Raw genomic sequence first — 23394 nt, forward strand, 5'->3', positions numbered from 1 at the left:
GTTAATGAGGATTAATTGTGTGAATCCATGAAAGTTTGAATGGAGAAGGCAATGGCACCCCACTCCAGTACTCTCGCCTGGAAAATCCCATGGATGGAGGAGCCTGGTGGGCTACAGTCCATGCGGTCGCTAAGAGTCGGACACGACTGATCGACTTCACTTTCACTTTTCACTTTCATGCATTGGAGAAGGAAATGGCAACGCACTCCAGTATTCTTGCCTGGAGAATCCCAGGGACGGGGGAGCCTGGTGGGCTGCCATCTATGGGGTCGCACAGAGTCGGACACGAATGAAGTGACTTAGCAGCAGCAGCAGCAGCATGAAAGTTTGAAAGTTGCTCAGTTTTGTCCGACTCTTTGCAACCCCATACTATACAGTCCATGTAATTCTCCAGGCCAGAATACTAGAGTTGGGTAGCCTTTCCTTTCTCCAAAGGATCTTCTCAACCCAGAGGTTGAACCATGGTCTCCAGCATTGCAGGCAGATTCTTTATCAGCTGAGCCACATGGAAGCCCAAGAACACTGGAGTGGGTAGACTATCCCTTCTCCAGCAGATCTTCCCGACCCAGGAATTGAATTGGTGTCTCCTGCACTGCAGGCAGATTTCTTAACCAACTGAGCTCTCAGGGAAGAAATCAGATTGATTATATTCTTTGCAGCCAAAGATGGATAAGTTCTATACAGTCAGGAAAAACAAGACTGGGAGCTGACTGTGGCTCAGATTATGAACTCCTTATTGCCAAATTCAGACTTAAATTGAAGAAGTAGGGAAAACCACTAGACCATTCGGGTATGACCTAAATCAAATCCATTATAATTATACAGTAGAAGTGACAAATAGATTCAAGGGATTAGATCTGATGGCGTGCCTGAAGAACTATGGATGGAGGTTCATGATATTGTAGAGGAGCAGTGATCAAGACCATCCCAAAGAAAAAGAAATGCAAAAAGACAAAATGATTGTCTCAGGAGGCCTTGCAAATAGCTGTGAAAAGAAGAGAAGCAAAAGGCAAAGGAGAAAAGGAAAGATATACCCACTTGAATGCAGAGTTCCAAAGAATAGCAAGGAGAAATAAGAAAGCCTTGCTCGGCAATCATTGAAAAGAAATTGAGGAGAACAATAGATTGGGAAAGACTAAAGATCTCTTCAAGAAAATTAGAGATACCAAGGGAACATTTCATGCAAAGATGGGCTCAATAAAGAACAGAAATGGTATGGTCCTAACAGAAGCATAAGATATTAAGAAGAGGTGGCAAAAATACACAGAAGAACTGTATAAAAAAGATCTTCATGACCCAGATAACGATGATGGTGTGAACACTCACCTAGAGCCAGATATCCTGGAATGTGAAGTCAAGACGGCCTTAGAAAGCATCACTAAAAACAAAGCTAGTGGAGGTGATGGAATTGCAGTTGAGCTATTTCAAATCCTAAAAGATGACGCTGTGAAAGTGTTGCACTCAATATGCCAGCAAATTTGGAAAACTCAGCAATAGCCACAGGACTGGAAAAGGTCAGTTTTCATTCCAATCCTAAAGAAAGGCAATGCCAAAGAATGTTCAAACTACCACAGAATTGCACTCATCTCACACGCTAGCAAAGTAATGCTCAAAATTCTCCAAGACAGGCTTCAACAGTATGTGAACTGTGAAATTCCAGATGCTCAAGATGGATTTAGAAAAGGCAGAGGAACCAGAGATCAAATTGCCAACATCCATTGGAACATCAAAAAAGCAAGAGAGTTCCAGAAAAACATCTGCTTTATTGACTATGCCAAACTTTTGACTGTGTAGATCACAACAAACTGTGGAAAATTCTGAAAGAGATGGGAATACCAGACCACCTGACCTGCCTCCTGAGAAATCTGTATGCAGGTCAAGAAGCAACAGTTAGAACTGGACATGGAACAACAGCCTGGTTCCAAATTGGGAAAGAAGTGCATCAAGGCTGCATATTGTCACCCTGCTCATTTAACTTAAATGCAGAGTACTTCATGAGAAATGCCAGACTGGATGAAGCACAAGCTAGAATCAAGATTGCCAGGAGAAATATCAATAACCTCAGATATGCAGATGACACCACCCTTATGGCAGAAAGCAAAGAACTAAAGACTCTTGATGAAAGTGAAAGAAGAGAGTGAAAAAGTTGACTTAAAATTCAGCATTCAGAAAATTAAGATCATGGCATCTGGTCCCATCACTTCATGGCAAGTAAATGGGGAAACAATGGAAACAGTGGCTGACTTTATTTTGGGGGGCTCCAAAATCACTGCAGATGGTGACTGCAGCTGTGAAATTAAAAGACCCTTGCTCCTTGGAAGAAAAGTTATAACCAACCTAGACAGCATATTAAAAAGCAGAGACATTACTCTGCCAACAAAAGTCTGTCCAAATTTGTGGTTTTTCCAGTAGTCATGTATGGATGTGAGAGTTGGACTATAAAGAAAGCTGAGCACCGAAGAATTGATGCTTTTGAACTTTGGTGTTGGAGAAGACTCTTGAGAGTCCCTTGGACTGCAAGGAGATCCAACCAGTCCATCCTAAAGGAAATAAGTCCTGAATATTCATTGGATGGACTGACACTGAAGCTGAAACTCCAATACTTTATCCACCTGATGCAAAGAAGTGACTCATTTGAAAAGACCCTGATGCTGGGAAAGATTAAAGGCAGGAGAAGGGGACAACAGAGGATGAGGTGGTTGGATGGCATCACTGACTCGATGGACATGAGTTTGAGCAAGCTCTGGAAGTTGGTGATGGACAGGGAGGCCTGGTGTGCTGCAGTCCATTGGGTTGCAAAGAGTTGGACATGACTGAGCCACTGAACTGAACTGAGCTGATGGGAAGTATTCACAATGATACCCACAGAGTATATTTTTTAAGAAAAGATTAGGTATAATGATCTTTTTTATTATTGTTATTGATTTTAGTTATTCTGTCACTGCTACTATTTCTGCTGTGTGTCAAACACCATTGTTACCAAACTTAAGGTTTGGCTGTTTGCCACTCAAAACTCAATAATCACGAGGCAAATGTCAATAGAAAGGAGAGGTGCTTTAATCAGAAAAGCTGGCAATCTGGGAAGAAGGTGGACTCATGTCCCAAGACCATCTCCCAAGATTCAGCTTAGCAATGACAGTTTTTGTTTTTTCTTTTTTAATTGGAAGATAATCGCTTTACATTGTTGTGTTGGTTTCTGCTGTACAATTACCTGAATTAGCCATGCTGTACTGTGTGCTCAATCACATCTGAGTCTTTTTGACATGGACATGAGCCTGCCAGGCTCCTCTGTCCATGGGGTTTTCCAGGCAAGAATATGGTAGTGGGTTGCCATTTCCTACTCCAGGGGATCTTCCTGACCCAAGTAACAAACTTTCTTCTCTTGCATCTCCTACATTGTCAGGCAGATTCTTTACTACTGCACCACCTAGGAAGCCTGAATCAGTCATTGTTTTTCAGTTGATAAGTTGTGCCTGACTCTTTGTGACCCCATAAACTACAGCACACCAGACTTACCTGCCCTTCACTATCTCCCTGAATTTGCTCAAAATCATGTCCATTAATTGAGTCAGTGATGCCATCCAACCATCTCATCCTCTGTCTCCCCCTTCTCCTCTTGCCCTCAATCTTTCCCAGCATCAGGGTCTTTTCCAGTGATTTGGCTGTTGACATCTGAGTTCAGCAGCATTGGCCAAAAACATTGAAGCTTCATCTTCAGCACCAGTCCTTCCAATGAATATTCAGGGTTTTTTCCTTTAGGATTAACTGCTTTGATCCCCTGGCAGTCCAAGGAATTATCTGTATGCTCTTGGGTTAAATGAGAAGGTAAGGAGGAGAGAGGTAAGAAGAAAAGTGGCTGGGACTTCCCTGGTCCAAAGGCTGTCCAAGGGACTCTCAAGAATCTTCTCTAGCACCACAGTTCGAAATCACCAATTCCTCAGCACTCAGCCATATGTATGTGTGTGTGTGTGTGTGTGTGTGTGTGTGTGTGTGTGTGTATATTTATTGCCTCCCTGTTGAACCTCTTTCCCCTCCCCTCTAGGACATCAAAGAGCACCAGGCTGAGCTCTTTGTGTTATATAGCAAGTTCCCACTAGCTATCTGTTTTATACATGGTAGTGTATATATGCCCATTACAGTTTTAAAAGGTAAAAGGAGGAAGAATCTCAGTGAATAATCAAGGCAGGAAGTTGGATTCTGCATCATTCTCTATTGTGTGCAGACTGGTTGAGTCTGTCTTCAGATGGTGTCCTGCCTGCATGATCTGCCAGCAGGATAACTAATGGAACAGTTGAGGGTAGAGAGCTAGTCCTTCTATAACTACTTAATTCTTCATTCTCACTTATTTTTATCTAGGAAAAGAACCAACACATTAGGCAAGATGTGGTGTGCATTCAGGAGAGCATGAATTAGGAGTTAGGTTATATTAAATAGTGATCTCATTCCTGTAGTTAGGTTCTTTTAGAGGGGAACAGAAATGGGCAAACAGAAAAGAGCTGTTTTCAGAGAGGCAGTGGTCAACAAGACAGACATGGTCTACTCTCTTCAGCTATATTTTTAAATGAGGAAAATTGTCAATGAACAGGTAAATAAATAAAAATGATAATGTTACATAGTGATAAGTTCTGACTCAGAATGCAATAAAATAGGCCAAAGTAATAGTGATGAGAGTGGACATTTCATATTGGAAGGTTGGGAAAAGCATCTCTGAGGAGGTGATGATTGAGCTGAAGTTGAATGACCTGGTGAAAAAGAAACATTCTGGGCAGAAAGAGGAGCAAGTGAAAGGGCCCTGGGTTGGGTATGAGAACTTGCTAAGCACAAGGAAGAGAAAGAAGGTTGATGAGTCTGGGCATATTGCTGAAGAGGGAGAATGAGATGAGATTAGGTTGCAGAGGTGGGTAAAAACCAGATCATGTAGAACCTCATAAAGCTTGAGAATGAAATTGGATTTTGTTACAAGTATCATGGGAAAGAACAGAGGCTTTTGAGGAGAGGATTTACATTTGAGACACCAATAGAGGCCTTGAAAAATAAAAGGTAGAGATGAAAAGCAGGCAGTTGATTATAGAAGCATCTCAGAGGAGAGACTGGGGCTACAAGTATAATTTGGGAGTCATCAATGTAGATGGTATTTCAAGTCATGTGAATTGCTGAGGTCAGTTAGGAAGACTATAGACAGAGGACTCAGGACCAAGCCCTCAGGGTCCTCTAACATTTTATGGAAGTTCTCAGAGAAGGAGAGGAGATAAGAGAAAAATATTTTAAGCATGAGGGTGTGTGTCATAGAAATGAAGAAAACAGGCTAAATGTTTCATGTGGGTGAGACATCAAAAGGAGGACAGAGGGGTGAATGTTAAATTTGGCAACATGGTCATTGTCATTATAAATAATACATTCCTACCATATGAAAAGAATATTAAACTAGTATCATGCAAGGGATTATCATGATGTGTACTCTAGAGGAGGAAAAATAATTTTTTCTCTACCCTTCTGAGGAATTGACAGGACCCACCCCCTGGTCGCTCTATAATAAAGACAGAATAACAAGAGAAAACTAGATATAAGTTAATAAACATGTATACCTCATGTGTATGTAGCAGATACGCAAAAAAAAATGAGAAACTCCCCAAAGTAGCCTAAGTCACCAGCTTAAATAACTACCTTCAGCTAAAGGCAACTTCACCAGTGATACTCTTGATATCCTTGATTCTCTGGTGATTTAGAGTCATCCTTCTCTTCCTGGTAGCTCAGCTGGTAAAGAATCTGCCTGCAATGTGGGAGACCTGGGTTCAATCCCTGGGTTGGGAAGATCCCCTGGAGAAGGGAATGACTACCCACTCCAGTATTCTAGCCTGGATAATTCCATGGACTCTATAGTCCATGGGGTCACAAAGGATTGGACATGCTGAGTGACTTTCACTTTCTCTTTCTGGTCCACAGAGGAACACATCCTTAACCAGTGGAGATTTCCTTTATAAGTGGAAATTTCCCTTTCAAAAGGGTAACTTTTACCCTTTTCAGAGCTTTTCCTCTGTCTGCTCTTTCTCAATCAGCTCAAAATAATCTGTGCCAAGGACACATGTTTTGAGATGGTATATTCACTTAGATGGATGAGTGTCTTTTTTTTGGGGGGGGGGCAGGGAATGTAATTTATTATGTTTACAGTTTCATTGATAAAATGAGTGCCTTTTATCTACTTTTCACAACTCTAAAAATTGAAATAGTGGTATTTCTCTGCCTTTTTGATAAGGTGGTTTGAAGGATATGGAACATAGTGTATTGTAAATAGCAACAAATGCAAATTAATAAGTAGAATTGCTTGTAATGTTAGATTATAAACTGCTTCGGGGTCTGGATTAGGTTTTAATGATCATTGTATAGAGCACAGTGCTTAGCAGAATACTAACCAGTATCTTGTATCTAGTAGCTGCTCAAAAATAGAAAATTTTAAAAATGACTGAAAATAAAGAAGTGGAAAGAAATGATGGTGTCTAGTTCTTTTTCATCTGCAGAATCCCAAGTAGGATTGGTGACAGGGTTGTGATTGTGAAAGATTTCAGTACTGACTCATGCCCTCCATCCCTTTTACAAAGTAATCACTGTGAAGAGAAGTGAAGGACTTGGAGATTGGGCTGCTCCCCAGTTATTAATTCTAAGCTGCAGCTTTCCCAGAATTTTTCAGATTTTCTCACTTTGGTATACAGACAGAATTTCTGAAATCAGTTTTTCTTCTAGGAGAACAAATTTGTGAAATTGTGTATCACCACATGGGCATATTTTAGCTGGCGGAAAATTGTGTTATGGGAAATGTACAGTTTTTTGCCTTTTTTTAATCTTTAGCTTTTTCTCCATGTTGTACAGATGTTGAGCCTTCTGAAGTACACATGGTTTAGTATCTTGCTGCAAATAGGATGTAAGTAAGTGACCTTTGCAAAGTGCGTGTTCTTACCAAGTCTGGCATGAATCTGTTTTATTTAGGCAAGAGAAACTAGAGAACAAAAATTTCACTTTCATTCTGTGGCAAGGAATAAAGAGAACTGTCTTATTTCTGCAGCTCTCAAACAGGATGTTCAACAATCTCCTAAAAATCAAACAAATATGATATTCTCAGAGGGAAAATCAGGTAGCATTACATGTAACCCTTTTGTTGGTAAAAAGAAAGGAGAGTAAGTCAGAAATGCATTAATTCTTCCAGGTCTACTGACAGCAAAATGGACTTGAGGATTGAAAGATTTAATATGACTCCTTAGCAAGGAAGAGGTTTAAGTAGCATAAGAAGGAACCTAGGAAGGGGGGCATCTCACTTTTAAAATCCTGCTACATCGCATAAATGTCAGCTGCAAAGTAATTTTCCAGAAATAGTTTGATTTCCCTACTGACTTCCATTGTGAAAATAGAGCTGTGTTCCCATGGGAAATATATTTGGCCCCAGGTTGTAATAAAACACACTGAAGAATTCAGAAAATTTTATAAAATCTAGCATTTCAAGAAGACATAGTTATCAGTACCTGATAAAATAATACTATCACAAAATGTGAATACATTATGCACGCATGCATGAGTGTATGCATACTAGGTCGCTTCAGTCATGTTGGACTCTTGCATCACCATGACTATAGCCCACCAGGCTCCTCTGTCCATGGGATTCCTTAAGCAAAAATACTTGAGTGGGTTGCCATGTTCTCCTGCAGGGGATCTTCCCGACCCTGTTGTTGTCGTTGTTCAGTTGCTCAGTTGTGTCCAACTCTTTGCAACCCCATGGACTGTAGCACACCAAGCTTCCCTATCCTTCACCATCTCTCAGAGCTTGCTCAAACTCAGGTCCATTGAGTTGGTGATGCCATCCAACCATCTCATCCTCTGTGATCTCCTTTTCCTCTTGCCTTCTGTCTTTGCCAGCATCAGGGTCTTTTCCAGACCCTGTAGTGGATCTTAAAATAGCACACCCACAACTGTACTGTTACTCTTTTTTAACAAGTCATAGTAATGGTCTTCCCAGGTGGCACTAGTGGTAAAGAGCCTGCATGCCAACACAGGATGTAAGAGATGTGGGTTTGATTCCTGGATCAGGAACATCCCATGCAGGAGGGCATGGCAACCCACTCCAGTATTCTTCCCTGGAGAATCCCATGGACAGAGGAGCCTGATGGGCTACAGTCATGGGGATGCAAAGAGTTGGACACAACTGAAGCGACTTAGCACACATATCACACAGTCGAATACCTTTGTGTTTTAAAACATTTTGCTTCTGTGATGATTATTGATTTTTAATAGACTTAACTTTAATTGTGAAAGGTATATTTGGTTTCCTTTGTATTCTTCGTGGTTAGTCTACTTACCTTTCTCTGAAGCATTCTTATCAATTAACATTCAAAAGTTTTCAGCCATAGAAGAAAGAAAAGAAGGAAATGCTCTAAAATGTTCACAACACTGATTTGTTAGAAATTTTAGTTTACTTTTGTTTTTATATTTCTGAGTCACCTAAAGAAGTGATTTTCTATATATCTTCTATAATCAGGAATAAAGATGATAATTGCTTTCTATAAATATATACATAATGAGATACATTTCAGTTCAGTTCAGTCACTCAGTCATGTCCCACTCATTGGGACGCCATGAACCGTAGCACGCCAGGCCTCCCTGTCCATCATCAACTCCCGATGTTTACCCAAACTCATGGCCATTGAGTCGCTAATACCATCTAACCATCTCATCTTCTGTCGTCCCCTTCTTCTCCTGCCTTCAATCTTCCCCAACTTCAGGATCTATTCAAATGAGTCAGCTCTTCGCATCAGGTGGCCAAAATATTGGAGTTTCAGCTTCAACATCAGTCCTTCCAATGAACACCCAGGACTGATCTCCCTTAGGATGGACTGGTTGGATCTCCTGCAGTCCAAGGGACTCTAAAGTCTTCTCCAACACCACAGTTCAAAAGCATCAATCCTTCAGCACTCAGCTTTCTTTACAGTCCAACTCTCACATTTATACATGACCACTGGAAAAACCGTAGCCTTGACTAGACGGACCTTTGTTGGGAAAGTAATGTCTCTGCTTTTTAATATGCTGTCTAGGTTGATCATAACTTTCCTTCCAAGGATTAAGTGTCTTTTAATTTCATGGCTGCAGTCACCATCTGCAGTGATTTTGGAGCCCAGAAAAACAAAGTCAGCCACTGTTTCCCCATCTATTTCCCATGAAGTGATGGGATCGGATGCCATGATCTTCGTTTTCTAAATGTTGAGCTTGAAGTCAACTTTTTCACTCTCCTCTTTCACTTTCATCAAGAGGCTCTTTAGTTCTTCCTCACTTTCTGCCATAAGGGTGGTGTCATTTGCATATCTGAGGTTATTGATAGTTCTCCCGGCAATCTTGATTCCAGCTTGTGCTTCCTCCAGCCCCGCGTTTCTCATGATGTACTCTGCATATAAGTTAAATAAGCAGGGTGACAATATACAGCCTTGATGTACTCCTTTTCCTATTTGGAACCAGTCTGTTGTTCCATGTCCAGTTCTAACTGTTGTTTCCTGACCTGCATACAAATTTCTCAAGAGGCAGGTCAGGTGGTCTGGTATTCCCATCTCTTGAAGAATTTTCCACAGTTTGTTGTGATCCACACAGTCAAAGGCTTTGGCATAGATGTTTTTCTGGAACTCTCTTGCTTTTTCAATGATGGACCCATTTACATATCTGGTTCCTTTTTTGCTTTGTTAGTAGTGGTTGTTGTTATGACTTTTATGATAAAAAGTTTTAAAGCAGTGATGTAATTAATTTTAAAACAAATACTCTTTTGAAATATATTACTGTAAGTGTAGTCCTGCTATTACTGAACCAAATTTGGGCCCACTTGCCTGTACGCAGTAAAGCCAATCTACTGACACCAGGTTATGGTGAAGGACACTGTAGCATTTATTAATATTATAGGCGTCAGACAAGGATAAAGTGTCTGGGTGGCTTGTGCTTAACACCCCCAAATTCCCTGAAGGGTTTTTTAGCAAAGCATTTTTAAAGACTGATTTTGGTGGGGAGGTGTCTTAGGGTATGTGATCAGCACATGTACTATTTTCTTGGTTGGTTGGTTGATGGTGAAGTAACAGGGTGATATCACAAGGGTTAATGTCACCAATCCTTAGGCGCCCGTAGACCTGGGGGCTAAGTGCACAAGTTCATCAAGTAGTTAAATATCTTGCATTTGGTGGGAGTTTTTAGCATTTGTAAAACAGCTTAGGAAATGTGCAACAGATACTATTATCTAGGTGCTTCAGAGAGGAGCTAAAGCAGAGAATATGGGGAAGGGGTCTGTCTTGGGAAGGTGTCATATGGTCCTATTGGGTTATACACACTGGCAGTTGGAGCAACATCTGGGAATATTAGAATTATAATCCTCAGGGCCCAGGGCTCAGGCTCAACAAACAGCATTTTGGGTTATAAAAAGCCATTTGGGTGATTAAGTTTCTAGACATACAGTAGAATGTCTCTCTCCCCCTCTCTCCCCTCCCTTCTTCTCCCTTTCTCTCCATAGTTCTTCCTCTCCTCCCATCTTTCTCTCTCTTTCCTTCCCCCTCCTCATATGGGATATATGTATATGTATATACACACACATACAGATACATAACCTATATACAAAATTCACTGTAACCTCTTTACCTATATAGAATGTGTATTTAACACAGAAAATACATACTTTCCCCCTAAGTTCTTGTTGCTATTTCCTTTTACCTTACCTAGCTCATAAAAAGATATGAGGCAGTTTTCTGATGTTTGTACTTCTGTGCTTTCACTTAGCAAACATGTTCGTGGTTATACCTTGAATAGTTCTGCCTCATTTATAGATTTTCAAAGTGCACTAAACGATGTAATGACTTCAGCAAGTTGTTATGGGCTGAATTGTGAACCACCCACTCCAAATTCATACGTTGAAGCCCTTACCCTCAAAACTTCCAAATGTGACTGTATTTGGAAATAGGACATTTAGAGAGGTAAATAAGTTAAAATGAGATCCTTAGGGTGGGCCCTAATACAATATAACTAGCGTCCTGTTAAGCAGAGATTAGGACGCACACAACAAGGACAGAGGGACCTCCAGGTAATGACACAGAAAGAAAGCCGTCATCTGCAAGCCAAGGAGAGAAGTCACAGAAGACGACAGATTTGCTGACAGCTTCATATTGGATTGCTAGCCTGTTAAACTATGAGAAAATGAATTTCTGTTAAGTTACTCAGTCTGTGGTATTTTGTCATGGTAACCTTAGCAAAGTAATGCAGAAGTATTTACAGAAATGATGGTATAATTCGATCTTAACATCTAATGATTGCCTTTAAGGTACTATGTGGATCATGTTCCTTAACAGAAAGCTACAGCTTTACAAAGAGTGCCAGAGACCAGTATGAAAAACTACTCACCATGCACAACAACATGGTAAAGCTCTATGAGAATCTTGGAGAATACTTTATTTTTGACTCTAAGACTGTGAGCATAGAAGAATTCTTTGGTGATCTCAGCAACTTTCGAACTTTGTTCCTGGTGAGTAATATGCAAATCTTGCAAGGCTTGTTGCTTTGGTTTTTAAGTGGTTTCTTCCATAAGAATTTTATTTTATGTACCGATTGACAACATTAATTTCATGTTATAGCCCTTTAACAGGAATTGACAGTTATTTTATACCTGTGACATGGATAAAAATTGTTGGCTGGCTTACCATATAATGGGAACCTAAATGAATTATCTTCAACTTTAGGCACACATGGGAATTTTCCTGCTGAAATTTTATAGAAAGTGAATGAGTTGATACTCAAATGACCCTGATTCTTTAAACAGCATAATATTATAATTTGACCTAGCTTAAAAATTAACATCTAAAATCCTTTTTTACTCAATGTATTAAAATGCTTTGATTGATGAACTAGTTTCTTTCATAGTCTAGATGGGAAATTGATTCTAAATTGGACAATATAAATGGCCTGGAATACCTAAAGTTTCTTTAATAATGTGGGCTGTCCTTCTTCACACTGTAACTCTTGGGGGAAATGGTAAATATTAGCATTAATTGGAGGTAGATCATCAGGGTGCCAGTTATGATGCTAGAGGAAAGCAAAAACTTTGTTGTATAAATGCTGTGGAAATACTTCTTTACATTCAGTGAAGGCATAGTAAAGCACAGTCTCTGTGATCTTTATGATCATAACATAAAGATGTGCACAATAGTTGATATTGAACAAGTCCATTTTTTAAAGAAGGAATTCTAGCAATTATGCCCAGCAGGAAGATCTGTCAACAAACTAATTCATTGCAGTTTGAGGTATGTTTCTATCCTCAAAGCAATTATTTGCTAAATAAGGCTCTCTCTTTTAATTGATGGTATTGGCCCCATGAAATAATTTGATTTTGGTGTCATTTACATGGTCTATGAGCTACAAACATACTTGTAGAAAACATTTGCTTTCATTTGCTGATTTAGGACATGTGACCCAGAGTACACCCCAGCTTTGGAAATAGAAAGTAAATTAAAAACTTTCATAAATATGATTATTTGTCTTATTTTTTATTGCGAATATTAGCTTAGTTTGGCCTTTGTTCTTTGCCCCTTACTAGGCATGCATATTTTATTTTTTAGTAGTAAAACATGTTCTATTGGTAGAGTTGTTTTTTTCAAAACTTTAAAGTTGTAAATATGACATGAACATAGGAACACACTCAGTTTATAACTACTTGAATTATTTTTTAAAATAATAAAAAATCTGTTAAAAGGATTGGGGACTGGTAAATACACTTCAATTGACACATGGAAAAGAGAAATCAAATAATTGTTTGGATAGCATCAATGTCTATGGGTGAATAAAGAGATAAATAAATGTAATTAATATTGTCAATCTCTATGAAAAAGGATTTTGTTTTAACATGAATGGTATCCTAAAACACTGCTTGTCATATTATGTGCCCCTCACCTCCCCAATACATGGACACAAAGTAAAATTTGCTATACTTCTCTCATGTTGCAACATTTATTTAAGGACAATTCTTCTGTGACAGCCTATGTTTAGTCTTATTATCCAGTTGCTTAGAAGACTTCCTAAGAGCTATAATTATATTATCTCTCAATCATAATTTTAAAAAACTAAGGATATTAATGATAAGAACTAATTGTATGTCCTGGTGCTCTCACAAATAAGCTATGTGGTTAGGTTAAGTCATTTATCTTTCTAGCTAGTTAGGAGATGACAGAATTACACTACTGATCTCTAAGCACTTCTTTCTTTTTAGAGTCTATGATTAATGGTGGGACTTTAAGAGAAAGAGATTTGTATTACATACATAAACAGGTTATGTCTCTTTGTCTCCTGGCTTCACTGTGGGTGTAGCTTGAATACAGGGAAATGATTTATTTGTCACAAATCATTCTTGTTGTAAATACCTGAAGTCTGGTTTTGTGTGCATGGAAGTTACCTTTTTGAGAACCTGCTAAGAGTTTGGGAGCTTTCATAACAGGTAACCACTCCTACATTGTATCTTTTGTCAGCCATTGCCATCTGTCCTACTGAATACTACTACTTCTATTGACAAATCCTTGTCAACTTACTAGCATGAAAAGTAGGTATGCAACTTTTTAGCTGTTTTGAGGTTGGATTAATCATATAACATCTCTGGAGTTTCCTCATTTATAAAATATGGGCGATAATTCCTTCCATGTCCTCCTCACCACGATGTGAGAACACGGCATAACCTATTCTGTGCAGATGGAGAGAATTACTAGTCATTCTTTGCCCATCCATTCAGTTATTACTTGTTGAGAGCCAGCGTGATTTTGGTAATGCTCTAGTCCAGAGAAAAAAGGAAGAGAATGGTTTATCTCTATCCATGAGTGGAGGGAGATGGACAAATGCAGTATAGTTTGATAAGTGCTGCTATAGGAATATATCAGGTGCTATAATAATACAAAAGAGGAGCTGCCTAACCCTGCCAGAGCTGCCCAGAGAAGCTGTCAAAGAGAAAGTGACATTTAGGCAGTCTGGAAAAATCCATAGGACTTTGACAAGCTGACTTTGACAAGCAGGTTTAAGGGTTTTACACCTGACCTATAAGCCGAAGACTCCTAAATCAACATCACCAACTTCAGTCAATCATCTGTGCTCATCATGGCCCTGTTTCATAGTGCACTTAAAGTGATTTTACTCTCCCAGGGGAGGGAATAGCCCTGAAAGAGAGGCCAAAGTTGTCATCGCCAAAAGTTCCCATTTTCTTAGTGCTTTGTGTGTTTAGCCTTAGGGTTCTTGGCACTTAAAAGCATATTGGACTATAGATGGAAACAATAAAATACCAGTAGTGCTGACAAGAAAATAAGAGTTCTGATTCATGTGCTACCAAAAATTACTTCCAAATGAGCTCAGAGTTTCATCTTGGGAGATCTATTTGGCATGTATAGCATAAACAAAATGCAGAGACCAAAAAAAATCTTCATAAAAGAGATAGCCTCTAAAGGATGGTACAAATGGAAATAAACATAAAGGGTTGGACCTTATGGACTAAGACCTTTTTCAAAATAATCACATTCAAATGAATGAAAGCACAATTGGATAATATCTATGAGATGTTGCTCTATAACTTATTCATATCATTCCTATTATATATTACTCAACTAATAAGGATATTCTAGATGTTCAGTTGCATGTCCTATATATTGACATAAGGATATATGTAATTGGAAACATTTCTAAGTTCAGAATTAAGACTCTCTTTCTAGCTAGCTTCTCTGAGAGCAGGAAAGTTTTAAAAACTGCTTATTAATACAGGCAAGGTTAATTAATAACACCTAAAATTAAGTTGAATATTTTGTGGAAGAAAATTGAATTCCATGTTTATACAGTATTGAAACATCTCTTTTGCTTATTCTCCTTTATGCTTCAGTCGTTCTACTAGTTCAAAAGTTGACTGCACAGTATTTTTTCTTTCGAGATATTTTGAATAGAATATTCAAAATCAGTGAACCTTATATGTTTCACCACCATGCAGTATCTTGCTTAGGCATAAAAATTAATTTCAGCTGTTGGGAAATGTTCGAGGCAAGTATTATACTTCAATAACTTTCATAGCTCCAAATAAATTATAGAAAATATTTCTTTTCTCTTTTAATTCTGTCAGTTTCCTGCTGCTTCTGTGTTTTTGTTTTGCTTTGTTTTTTAAAGAACAATCTGTTACCCAGGCACTCAGTAAATATTCATTGTGTGAGCATCCTCATCTACTAGAAATAGAGGAACAGAGCTTTATAAGATTATTAGATTCATTGACCTAACTTCAGAAAATGTTACTATTACTATTAAGAAAGCTAGCAGATTTCTCCTCGACAAAATAAGTATTTGCTACTGTTCATCTGACAATTAAACAATATTTTTGAAAAATCAAGACTTTAACCATTTTTCAACACCTCTTAGATGACCATTAAAATGGCCAAGTGTTAGGAGGTTAAGTGATATCTATAAATCAGAGTTTTATGCCATTGTTCAGTCCTTTTGCTTCTCATGTTCAGTTGCTCAGTCATGTCCAATTCTTTGCACCCCCATGAACTGTAACCCGCCAGGGTCCTCTGTCCATGGAATTTCCCAGGCAAGAATGCTAGAGTGGTTTGCCATTTCCTATTCCAGGGGATCTTCCCTACCCAGGAATTGAACTTGCGTCTCCTGCATTGGCAGAAGTATTCTTTACTACTCTGCCGCCTGGGAAGTCCCTTGTTGCTTCTGCCTCCTAAATCTTTGGTCTTCACACATTTCTCTTCAAACCAGCTGACTCTACTTTAGTTCTGGCCCCACACCATCTCTCAGCTGGACTAGTACAATCTGACTGGTCTGTCTGCCTCCATCTCTTACCATTTCTAACTTCTAATCCATTCCCCACATTATAGTCAAAGTAAAGCTTAAAAAAGCAAACAAACAAGATAATGTTACTTTCCTGACTCAGGATTCTTTAATGACTTGTGTCCTCAGGATAAGATCAAAATGTTGAAAATGAAAGTGGTTTTCAAAAGAGCAAAGATTACCTTAAGCCCAGACCATCCTAAGTTTGGCTGAATAAGCCATAACCACCGAACTTGAACTCTCCTCCCAGACTGGGAAAAGTCAAGTATAGACAGTATGGAAGCAGCAGAACAAAACAACAGGAAGTGACTAAGAAGACCTAAACCTCTTAGAACAGAGAGAAATTTGGGGAGCATAGCATCAAAACTAAATGAATGCTCAGAAGCAAATGTATGATCATCATCCTGTGTTAATTGCTTTTGTAGTTAATGGCACCCCACTCCAGTACTCTTGCCTGGAAAATCCCACGGATGGAGGAGCCTGGTGGGCTGCAGTCCATGGGGTCACTAAGAGTCAGACACGACTGAGCGACTTCACTTTCACTTTTCACTTTCATGCATTGGAGAAGGAAATGGCAACCCACTCCAGTGTTCTTGCCTGGAGAATCCCAGGGACGGGGGAGCCTGAGCTGCCGTCTATGGGGTCGCACAGAGTCAGACACGACTGAAGTGACTTCGCAGCAGCAGCAGCAGCTAGTGCAGCATCAGGAGTTTGGACAATCAAAGTCACTCTTAATTCTCAGTTAAGAATGTTCTTTCTTCTATCTTAAAGTAATTGTTCTTTTAAAGTGTAACCTTATTTGAGAGCTTCTTGTAGCCATTTTGGCTTATGGAGATTAGTTAATTTTGAAAAGCTCTCATTTTCCTGAAGCCATTTTCCTCTTTACAAAGCCTCAGTCATATCTGAATCTGAACTATAACTGGAAACCAAGGTGAATATCTGCATTTACTTAGGATGAATTTTTGCATAAAGGATTGTGCATATAATTCCTGATCCAAGAAGACTAAGTTATTTTGACATATTTTTAAGCCTTCAATTCACAAAGCACTTGACGTTTAAAGGAAAATTTAGCACAATATTGTAAAAATGGTGGACTTATGTAAGAAACCAAATATGTTATTTAACAAAGAAGAGTCTTCATCAGTAATATAAAATCTATTATGTAGAGTTCCATTATCCAAAATCTATTAGATGCTTCATAAATTGATGCATCTTTACTTTGCCAATAAAATGGTAATTATTATAAGAGCTTCCCTGGTAGCTCAGATGGTAGAGAATCTGCCTGCCAAGCAGGAGATGTGGATTCAATCCCTGGGTTGGGAAGATCCCCTGGAGAAGGAAATGACAACCTCTTCTAATATTCTTGCATGGAGAATTCCATGGTCAAAGGAGCCTGGAGGGCTACAGTCCATGGAGTCGCAAGAGCTGGACACAACTGACTGAGTAACACTTACACTTTCATAATATGAAGATGCCCTTGAGAAACAGCAAAGATGTTTCTGTGCCTCTTGAATAGTATAGTTTTATTTGTAGCCAAGTGTCTCATCACCTATGAAGTCATATGTTTACCATAGTAACAATGATCCAAATATTCCCAGTTATTTCTTCTTTACCCCCATTGGCAGGACTCAAGCTCTCTGCAGTCTCCACTCCCACAAGTACATATTAGAGTCATTTCATTTGGGCTCAAAAACATGTCATCTATAGTCACTACTTGATACTTGCCCACAAATATTTGAGTGCCTACTATTCTAGGGTGCCCACTCTTCTAGGGTGATAAGAATATAGCACTGAACAAAGACAAAGTCGTGCCCTTTCTGTCCTACAGCTCCCACTCCCAACCCAAATACCTTTTGCTGGCAAAGCTACTTGGGTTGCCCTCAATGATAATGCCCACATCTCGACCAAGGTTGCAGTCTCCTGATGTTCCATTTTACCAATGTTCCAATTTTTCCAATCCTTGCAGTACTAGACTATGGGGTTATGCTCAGTGCAGACAAAGCCATGCTTCTGAGGACCCTTCTTAAAAAGTTTCTTTCTTTTTTCTTCTAATTCCTTTCTCCTTGGAGAATTAATTTTTTTTTCATGATCTAGAGACCTAAAGGGGATCCTAAGACTATAAACCCCTCCATTGCCATCCTTCCTCCCTTTCATTAAGCAACTAGGAAGGAATCTTCCTTTTCCTAGAAGTAAGGAATAAATAAAGTACCAGTTTAAATCCTTTCTTGCAAATAGAGCCCTAAGGTCCCACCAGCTCCCTCTGTTTAATCACACACACCCAGATAATTCCCTTTGAGCTCAGCTGGAACCACCTTGGCTACATAGCCTTAGGTTTATTTTGAGCTATTTCAACTCTTTGAAAATATGCCATCCATGTAAAATATATGGTAACATTATTAAGCAGAATATTTGACCAGAATACCTCATTCCCCAGCTATGCCAGAGAACAGATTTTACTGTATTATACAGACATCATTGAATTCTTCTTTAGAAAACAGTGTTACCTATCAACTTGTATTCTGTTTGACTGTTTACTTTGGGCCAGAAGTAGATGCCCTATTTTTCTGATATTATTGTTCCTTGTATAAAAAAGGTAAATATTGTATTGTAAGAAACTAAAGGAAGATGTAATAAAGGCATACATGGATGAAGAAAACTCATATTCCCCAACATGAGAAAAACGCCTACTGGTATAAATGGTTTTAAAATGTGTACACATTTTAGATTAATATTATAAAATTTTAAGGTGCCATGTATGTGTGCTCAGTCACTCAATCATGTCCAATTCTTTGTGGCCCTGTGGACTGCACCCCGCCAGGCCCCTGTGCCCATGGAATTTTCCAGGCAAGAATACTGGAGTGGGTTGCCATTCCCTACTCTTTAAGATATCATAAATGTTTCTAAAAATATTTCTCTAAGTTTTCAGAATTGTTTATGGCAAACTAGATATTACCCTTTAGAAATCCAAGATAATGTGATAGCTAACACTGAAAATATTAACAAAATCAGTTCAATACCTACTTTTCTCATTAAAGTCTAGTAATAAATAGAACCAGGAAACAAAATACATTATCTTTAGTTCTAGCAATAACACTTCATTTAGAATTTTTCAAGTAAGTGTTCCCCATAAATAAGTTATTAAATTTATTTCCAACCACCAAGAAATTATGCTGAAATTCAGCTTCTGTGCAATGGTGCCGGATCAAATCTTGGAAACAGAGTTTTGGGTGAAGTAGGAAAGAATAGCTTTATTGATTTACCAGACAAAGAGGGACACAGTGGGCTCGGGCCCCACCAAACCATGTGTCCCAACCCAGGAGGATTGGGTGAGGAGCTTTATAGCAATGGTTCAAGGATGGAGTTGATAATTTGGATCAGGGTGTGTGCAGGGCCTGCATTACTGTAATCGAGCCTCAACATGGTCTGCTGATGGGCTGTGGTTCTTCAGGTTATCAAACTATGAGCTTGTTTCTGGAATGAAGAATGCTCCATCAAGTAGTTCATCTTCCATTTGGTGGGAGTTTTAGTCTGCAGAAGATCTCAGAGAAGTTGTTAGGTGTATTCCTTGATATGGACAACACCAGATGATCAATACTGAAATCAGATTGATTATATTTTTTCTGGCCAAAGATGGAGAAGCTCTATACAGTCAACAAAAACAAGACAGGGAGCTGACTGTGGCTCAGATCATGAACCCCTTATCACAAAATTCAGGCTTAAATTGAAGAAAGTAGGGAAAACCACTAAGCCATAAAGGTATGACTTCAGTCCCTTACAATTATACTGTAGAAATGATAAATAGATTCAAGGGATTAGATCTGATAGAATGCCTGCAGAACTATTGACAGAGGTTTGTAATATTGTACAGGAGGTGGTGATCAAAACCATCCCCAAGAAAAAGAAATACAAAAAGTCAAAATGGTTGTCTGAGGAGGTCTTTCAAATAGCTGAGAAAAGAAGAGAAGCAAAAGACAAGAAGGAAAAGAAAGATATACCCATCTGAATGCTAAGTTCTAAAGAACAGCAAGGAGAGACAAGAAAGCCTTCCTAAGTGATCAAAGAAATAAAGAACAGTAGAATGGGAAAGACTAGAGATCTCTTCAAGAAAATTAGAGATACCGAGGGAACATGTCATGCAAAGATGGGCACAACAAAGGACAGAAACCTTATAGACCTAACAGAAGCAGAAGATTAAGAAGTTGAGTTCAGTTCAGTCGCTCAGTCGTGTCCAACATTTTGTGACCCCATGAACCACAGCACGCCAGACCTCCCTGTCCATCACCAGCTCCTGGACTCCACCCAAACCCATGTCCATTGAGTTGGTGATGCCATCCAACCATCTTGTTCTCTGTCGTCCCCTTCTCCTCCTGCCCTCAATCTTTCCCAGCATCAGGGTCTTTTCCAACGAGTCAGCTCTTCCCATCAGGTGACCAAAATATTGGAGTTTCAGCTTCAACATCAGTCCTTCAAATGAACACCCAGGACTGATCTCCCTTAGGATGGACTGGTTGGATCTCCTGCAGTCCAAGGGACTCTCAAGAGTGTTCTCCAACACCACAGTTAAAAAGCATCAATTCTTCGGCACTCAGCTTTCTTTATAGTCCAACTCTCACATCCATACATGAGCACTGGAAAAACCATAGCCTTGACTAGACGTACCTTTGTTGACAAAGTAATGTCTCTGCTTTTTAATATGCTGTCTAGGTTGGTCATAACTTTCCTTCCAAGGAGTAAGCATCTTTTAATTTCATGCCTGCAATCACCATCTACAGTGATTTTGGAGCCCAGAAAAAAGTCAGCCACTGTTTCCATTGTTTCGCCATCTATTTGCCATGAAGTGATGGGACCAGATGCCATGATCTTAGTTTTCTGAATGTTGAACTTTAAGCCAACTTTTTCACTCTCCTCTTTCACTTTCATCAAGAGGCTCCATAGTTCTTCTTTGCTTTCTGCCATAAGTGTGGTGTCATCTGCATATCTGAGGTTATTGATATTTCTCCCATCAATCTTGATTCCAGCTTGTGCTTCCTCCAGCCCAGCTTTTCTCATGATGTACTCTGCATGTAAGTTAAATAAGCAGGGTGACAATATACAGCCTTGATTACTCCTTTTTCCTATTTGGAACCAGTCTGATTAAGAAGAGGTGGCAAGAATACACAGAAGAACTATACAAAAAAAGATTTTCATGAACCAGATATCCAACAGAGGGTGTGATCACTGACCTAGAGCCAGACATCCTGGACTGAAAAGTCAAGTGGGCCTTAGGAAGCATCTCTATGAACAAAGCTAGTGGAGGTGATGGAATTGCAGTTGAGCTATTTCAAATCCTAAAAGATGATGCTGTGAAAGTGCTGAACTCAATATGCCAGCAAATTTGGAAAAGTCAGCAGTGGCCAGAGGACTGGAAAAGGTCAGTTCTCATTCCAATACCAAAGAAAGACAATGCCAAAGAATGTTCAAACTACCACACAATTTTACTCATTTCATACACTAGCAAGGTAACGCTCAAAATTCTCCAAGGTACGCTTCAACAGTACGTGAACCGAGAACTTTCCACGTATTCAAGCTGGTTTTAGAAAAGGAAGAGGAACCAGAGATCAAATTACCAACATCTGTTGGATCATCAAAGAAGCAAGAAGTTTCCAGAGAAACATCTACTTCTGCTTCATTGACTACATTAAAGTCTTTGACTGTGTGGATCACAACAAACTGGAAAATTCTTAAAGAGATGAAATTGGAGCCTATTACACAGAGTGAAGTAAGCCAGAAAGAAAAACACCAATACAGTATACTAACGCATATATATGGAATTTAGAAAGATGGTAATGATAACCCTGTATGCGAAACACCAAAAGAGATACAGATGTATAGAACAGTCTTTTGGACTCTGTGGGAGAGGGAGAGGGTGGGATGATTTGGGAGAATGGCATTGAAACATGTATAATATCATATAAGAAACTAATCGCCAGTCCAGGTTCAATGCAGAATACAGGATGCTTGGGGCTGGTGCACTGGGATGACCCAGAGGGATGGTATGGGGAGGGAGGTAGGAGCAGAGTTCAGGATGGGGAACACATGTACACCCGTGGCAGATTCATGTTGATGTATGGCAAAACTAATACAATATTATAAAGTAATTAGCCTCCGATTAAAATAAATAAATTTAAATTAAAGAGATGGGAATACAGGATCACTGTAGCTGTCTCCTGCGAAACCTGTATGCAGGTCAAGAAGCAACAGTTAGAACCAGACATGGAAGAATGGACTGGTTCCAAATTGGGAAGGGAGTCCGTCAAGCCTGTATATTGTCACCCTGCTTATTTAACTTATATGCATCATGTGAAATGCTAGGTTGGATGAAGCACAAGCTGGAATCAAGATAGCTGGGAAAAATATCAATAATCTCAGATATGCAGATGACGCCACCCTTATGGCAAAAAGCAAAGAGAAACTAAAGAGCCTGTTGATGAAAGTGAAAGAGGAGAATGCAAAAGCTGGCTTAAAACTCAACATTCAAAAAACTAATATCGTAGCATCCCATCCTATCACTTCATGACATATAGATGGGGAAACAATGGAAACAGTGAGAGACTATTTTGGAGGCTCCAAAATCACTGCAGATGGTGACTGCAGACATGAAATTAAAAGACGCTTACTCCTTGGAAGAAAATCTATGAGAAATCTAGACAGCATATTAAAAAGTAGAGATATTACTTTTCTAACAAAGGTCCGTCTAATTAAAGCTATGGCTTTTCCATTAGTAATGTGTGGATGTGAGAGTTGGACAGAAGGCTGAGCCTTAAATTATTGATGCTTTTGACCGGTGTTGTTGGAGAAGACTTGAGAGCTCCTTGGACTGCATGGAGATCAAATCAGTCAATCCTAAATTAATCAATCCTGAATATTCACTGAAGGACTGATGCTGAAGCTCCAATACTTTGGCCACCTGATGGGAAGAGCTAACTCATTCCAAAAGACCCTAATGCTGGGAAAGATTGAAGGCGAGAGGAGAAGGGGACGACAGAGGATGAGATGGTTGGATGGCATCACTGACTCAATGAATATGAGTTTGAGCAGTCTCTGGTGTTGCAGAAACCAGTACTCGAGAAACGAAGCACCACACTCAGAGAGTTGGAGAACTCAGGTTTATTATGCCAGCGGGCCCAGAGGAGTTTACACTTCAAGCTCTGAGCCCTGAACAAAAGCATTACAGAGTTTTTATAGACAGACTGTAGTGGGTAACACTAGCTGTTATTAGGCTGGTTTAAAGCAAGGGTTTCGCACGTGCGTGAACAGTGGTCAAGATGGGGAGGGGGATGCCTAACCTGGACAGGTGTGATTAAGCAGGTTTGCAGGGGCTGGGTGATTGCAAAGAGCAGGAGAGGGTGAGTGAGAAAAACTCCAGTTCCTAGTATTGCAAGTCCCCACTTTCTGAGACTGTGACCTACGTGATCTAGACTTTGCAAGGGGCAAGCTGAGTTACAGAGGCAGAAGGAGAAATCCAATTCAGTTCAGTTCAGTCACTCAGTCATGTCCAACTCTTTGCGA

The 23394-nt window shown here is 39.5% G+C and overlaps 1 protein-coding gene across 10 annotated transcripts in view; it reads left to right on the top strand.

Moving 5' to 3' along the window:
- Window positions 1-23394, top strand: part of DIAPH2 (diaphanous related formin 2) — a 981259-nt gene that overhangs the window by 721590 nt on the left and 236275 nt on the right. For all 10 annotated transcript variants that reach the window (XM_055563965.1, XM_055563958.1, XM_055563957.1 and 7 more), the window contains one exon: window positions 11360-11524. In XM_055563965.1, the coding sequence (XP_055419940.1) occupies window positions 11360-11524 (165 nt within the window). The remainder of the gene's footprint in view (window positions 1-11359; window positions 11525-23394) is intronic.

This window comes from Bubalus kerabau, chromosome X (genome assembly GCF_029407905.1).
Source record: "Bubalus kerabau isolate K-KA32 ecotype Philippines breed swamp buffalo chromosome X, PCC_UOA_SB_1v2, whole genome shotgun sequence".
Classification (NCBI taxonomy): domain Eukaryota; kingdom Metazoa; phylum Chordata; class Mammalia; order Artiodactyla; family Bovidae; genus Bubalus; species Bubalus kerabau.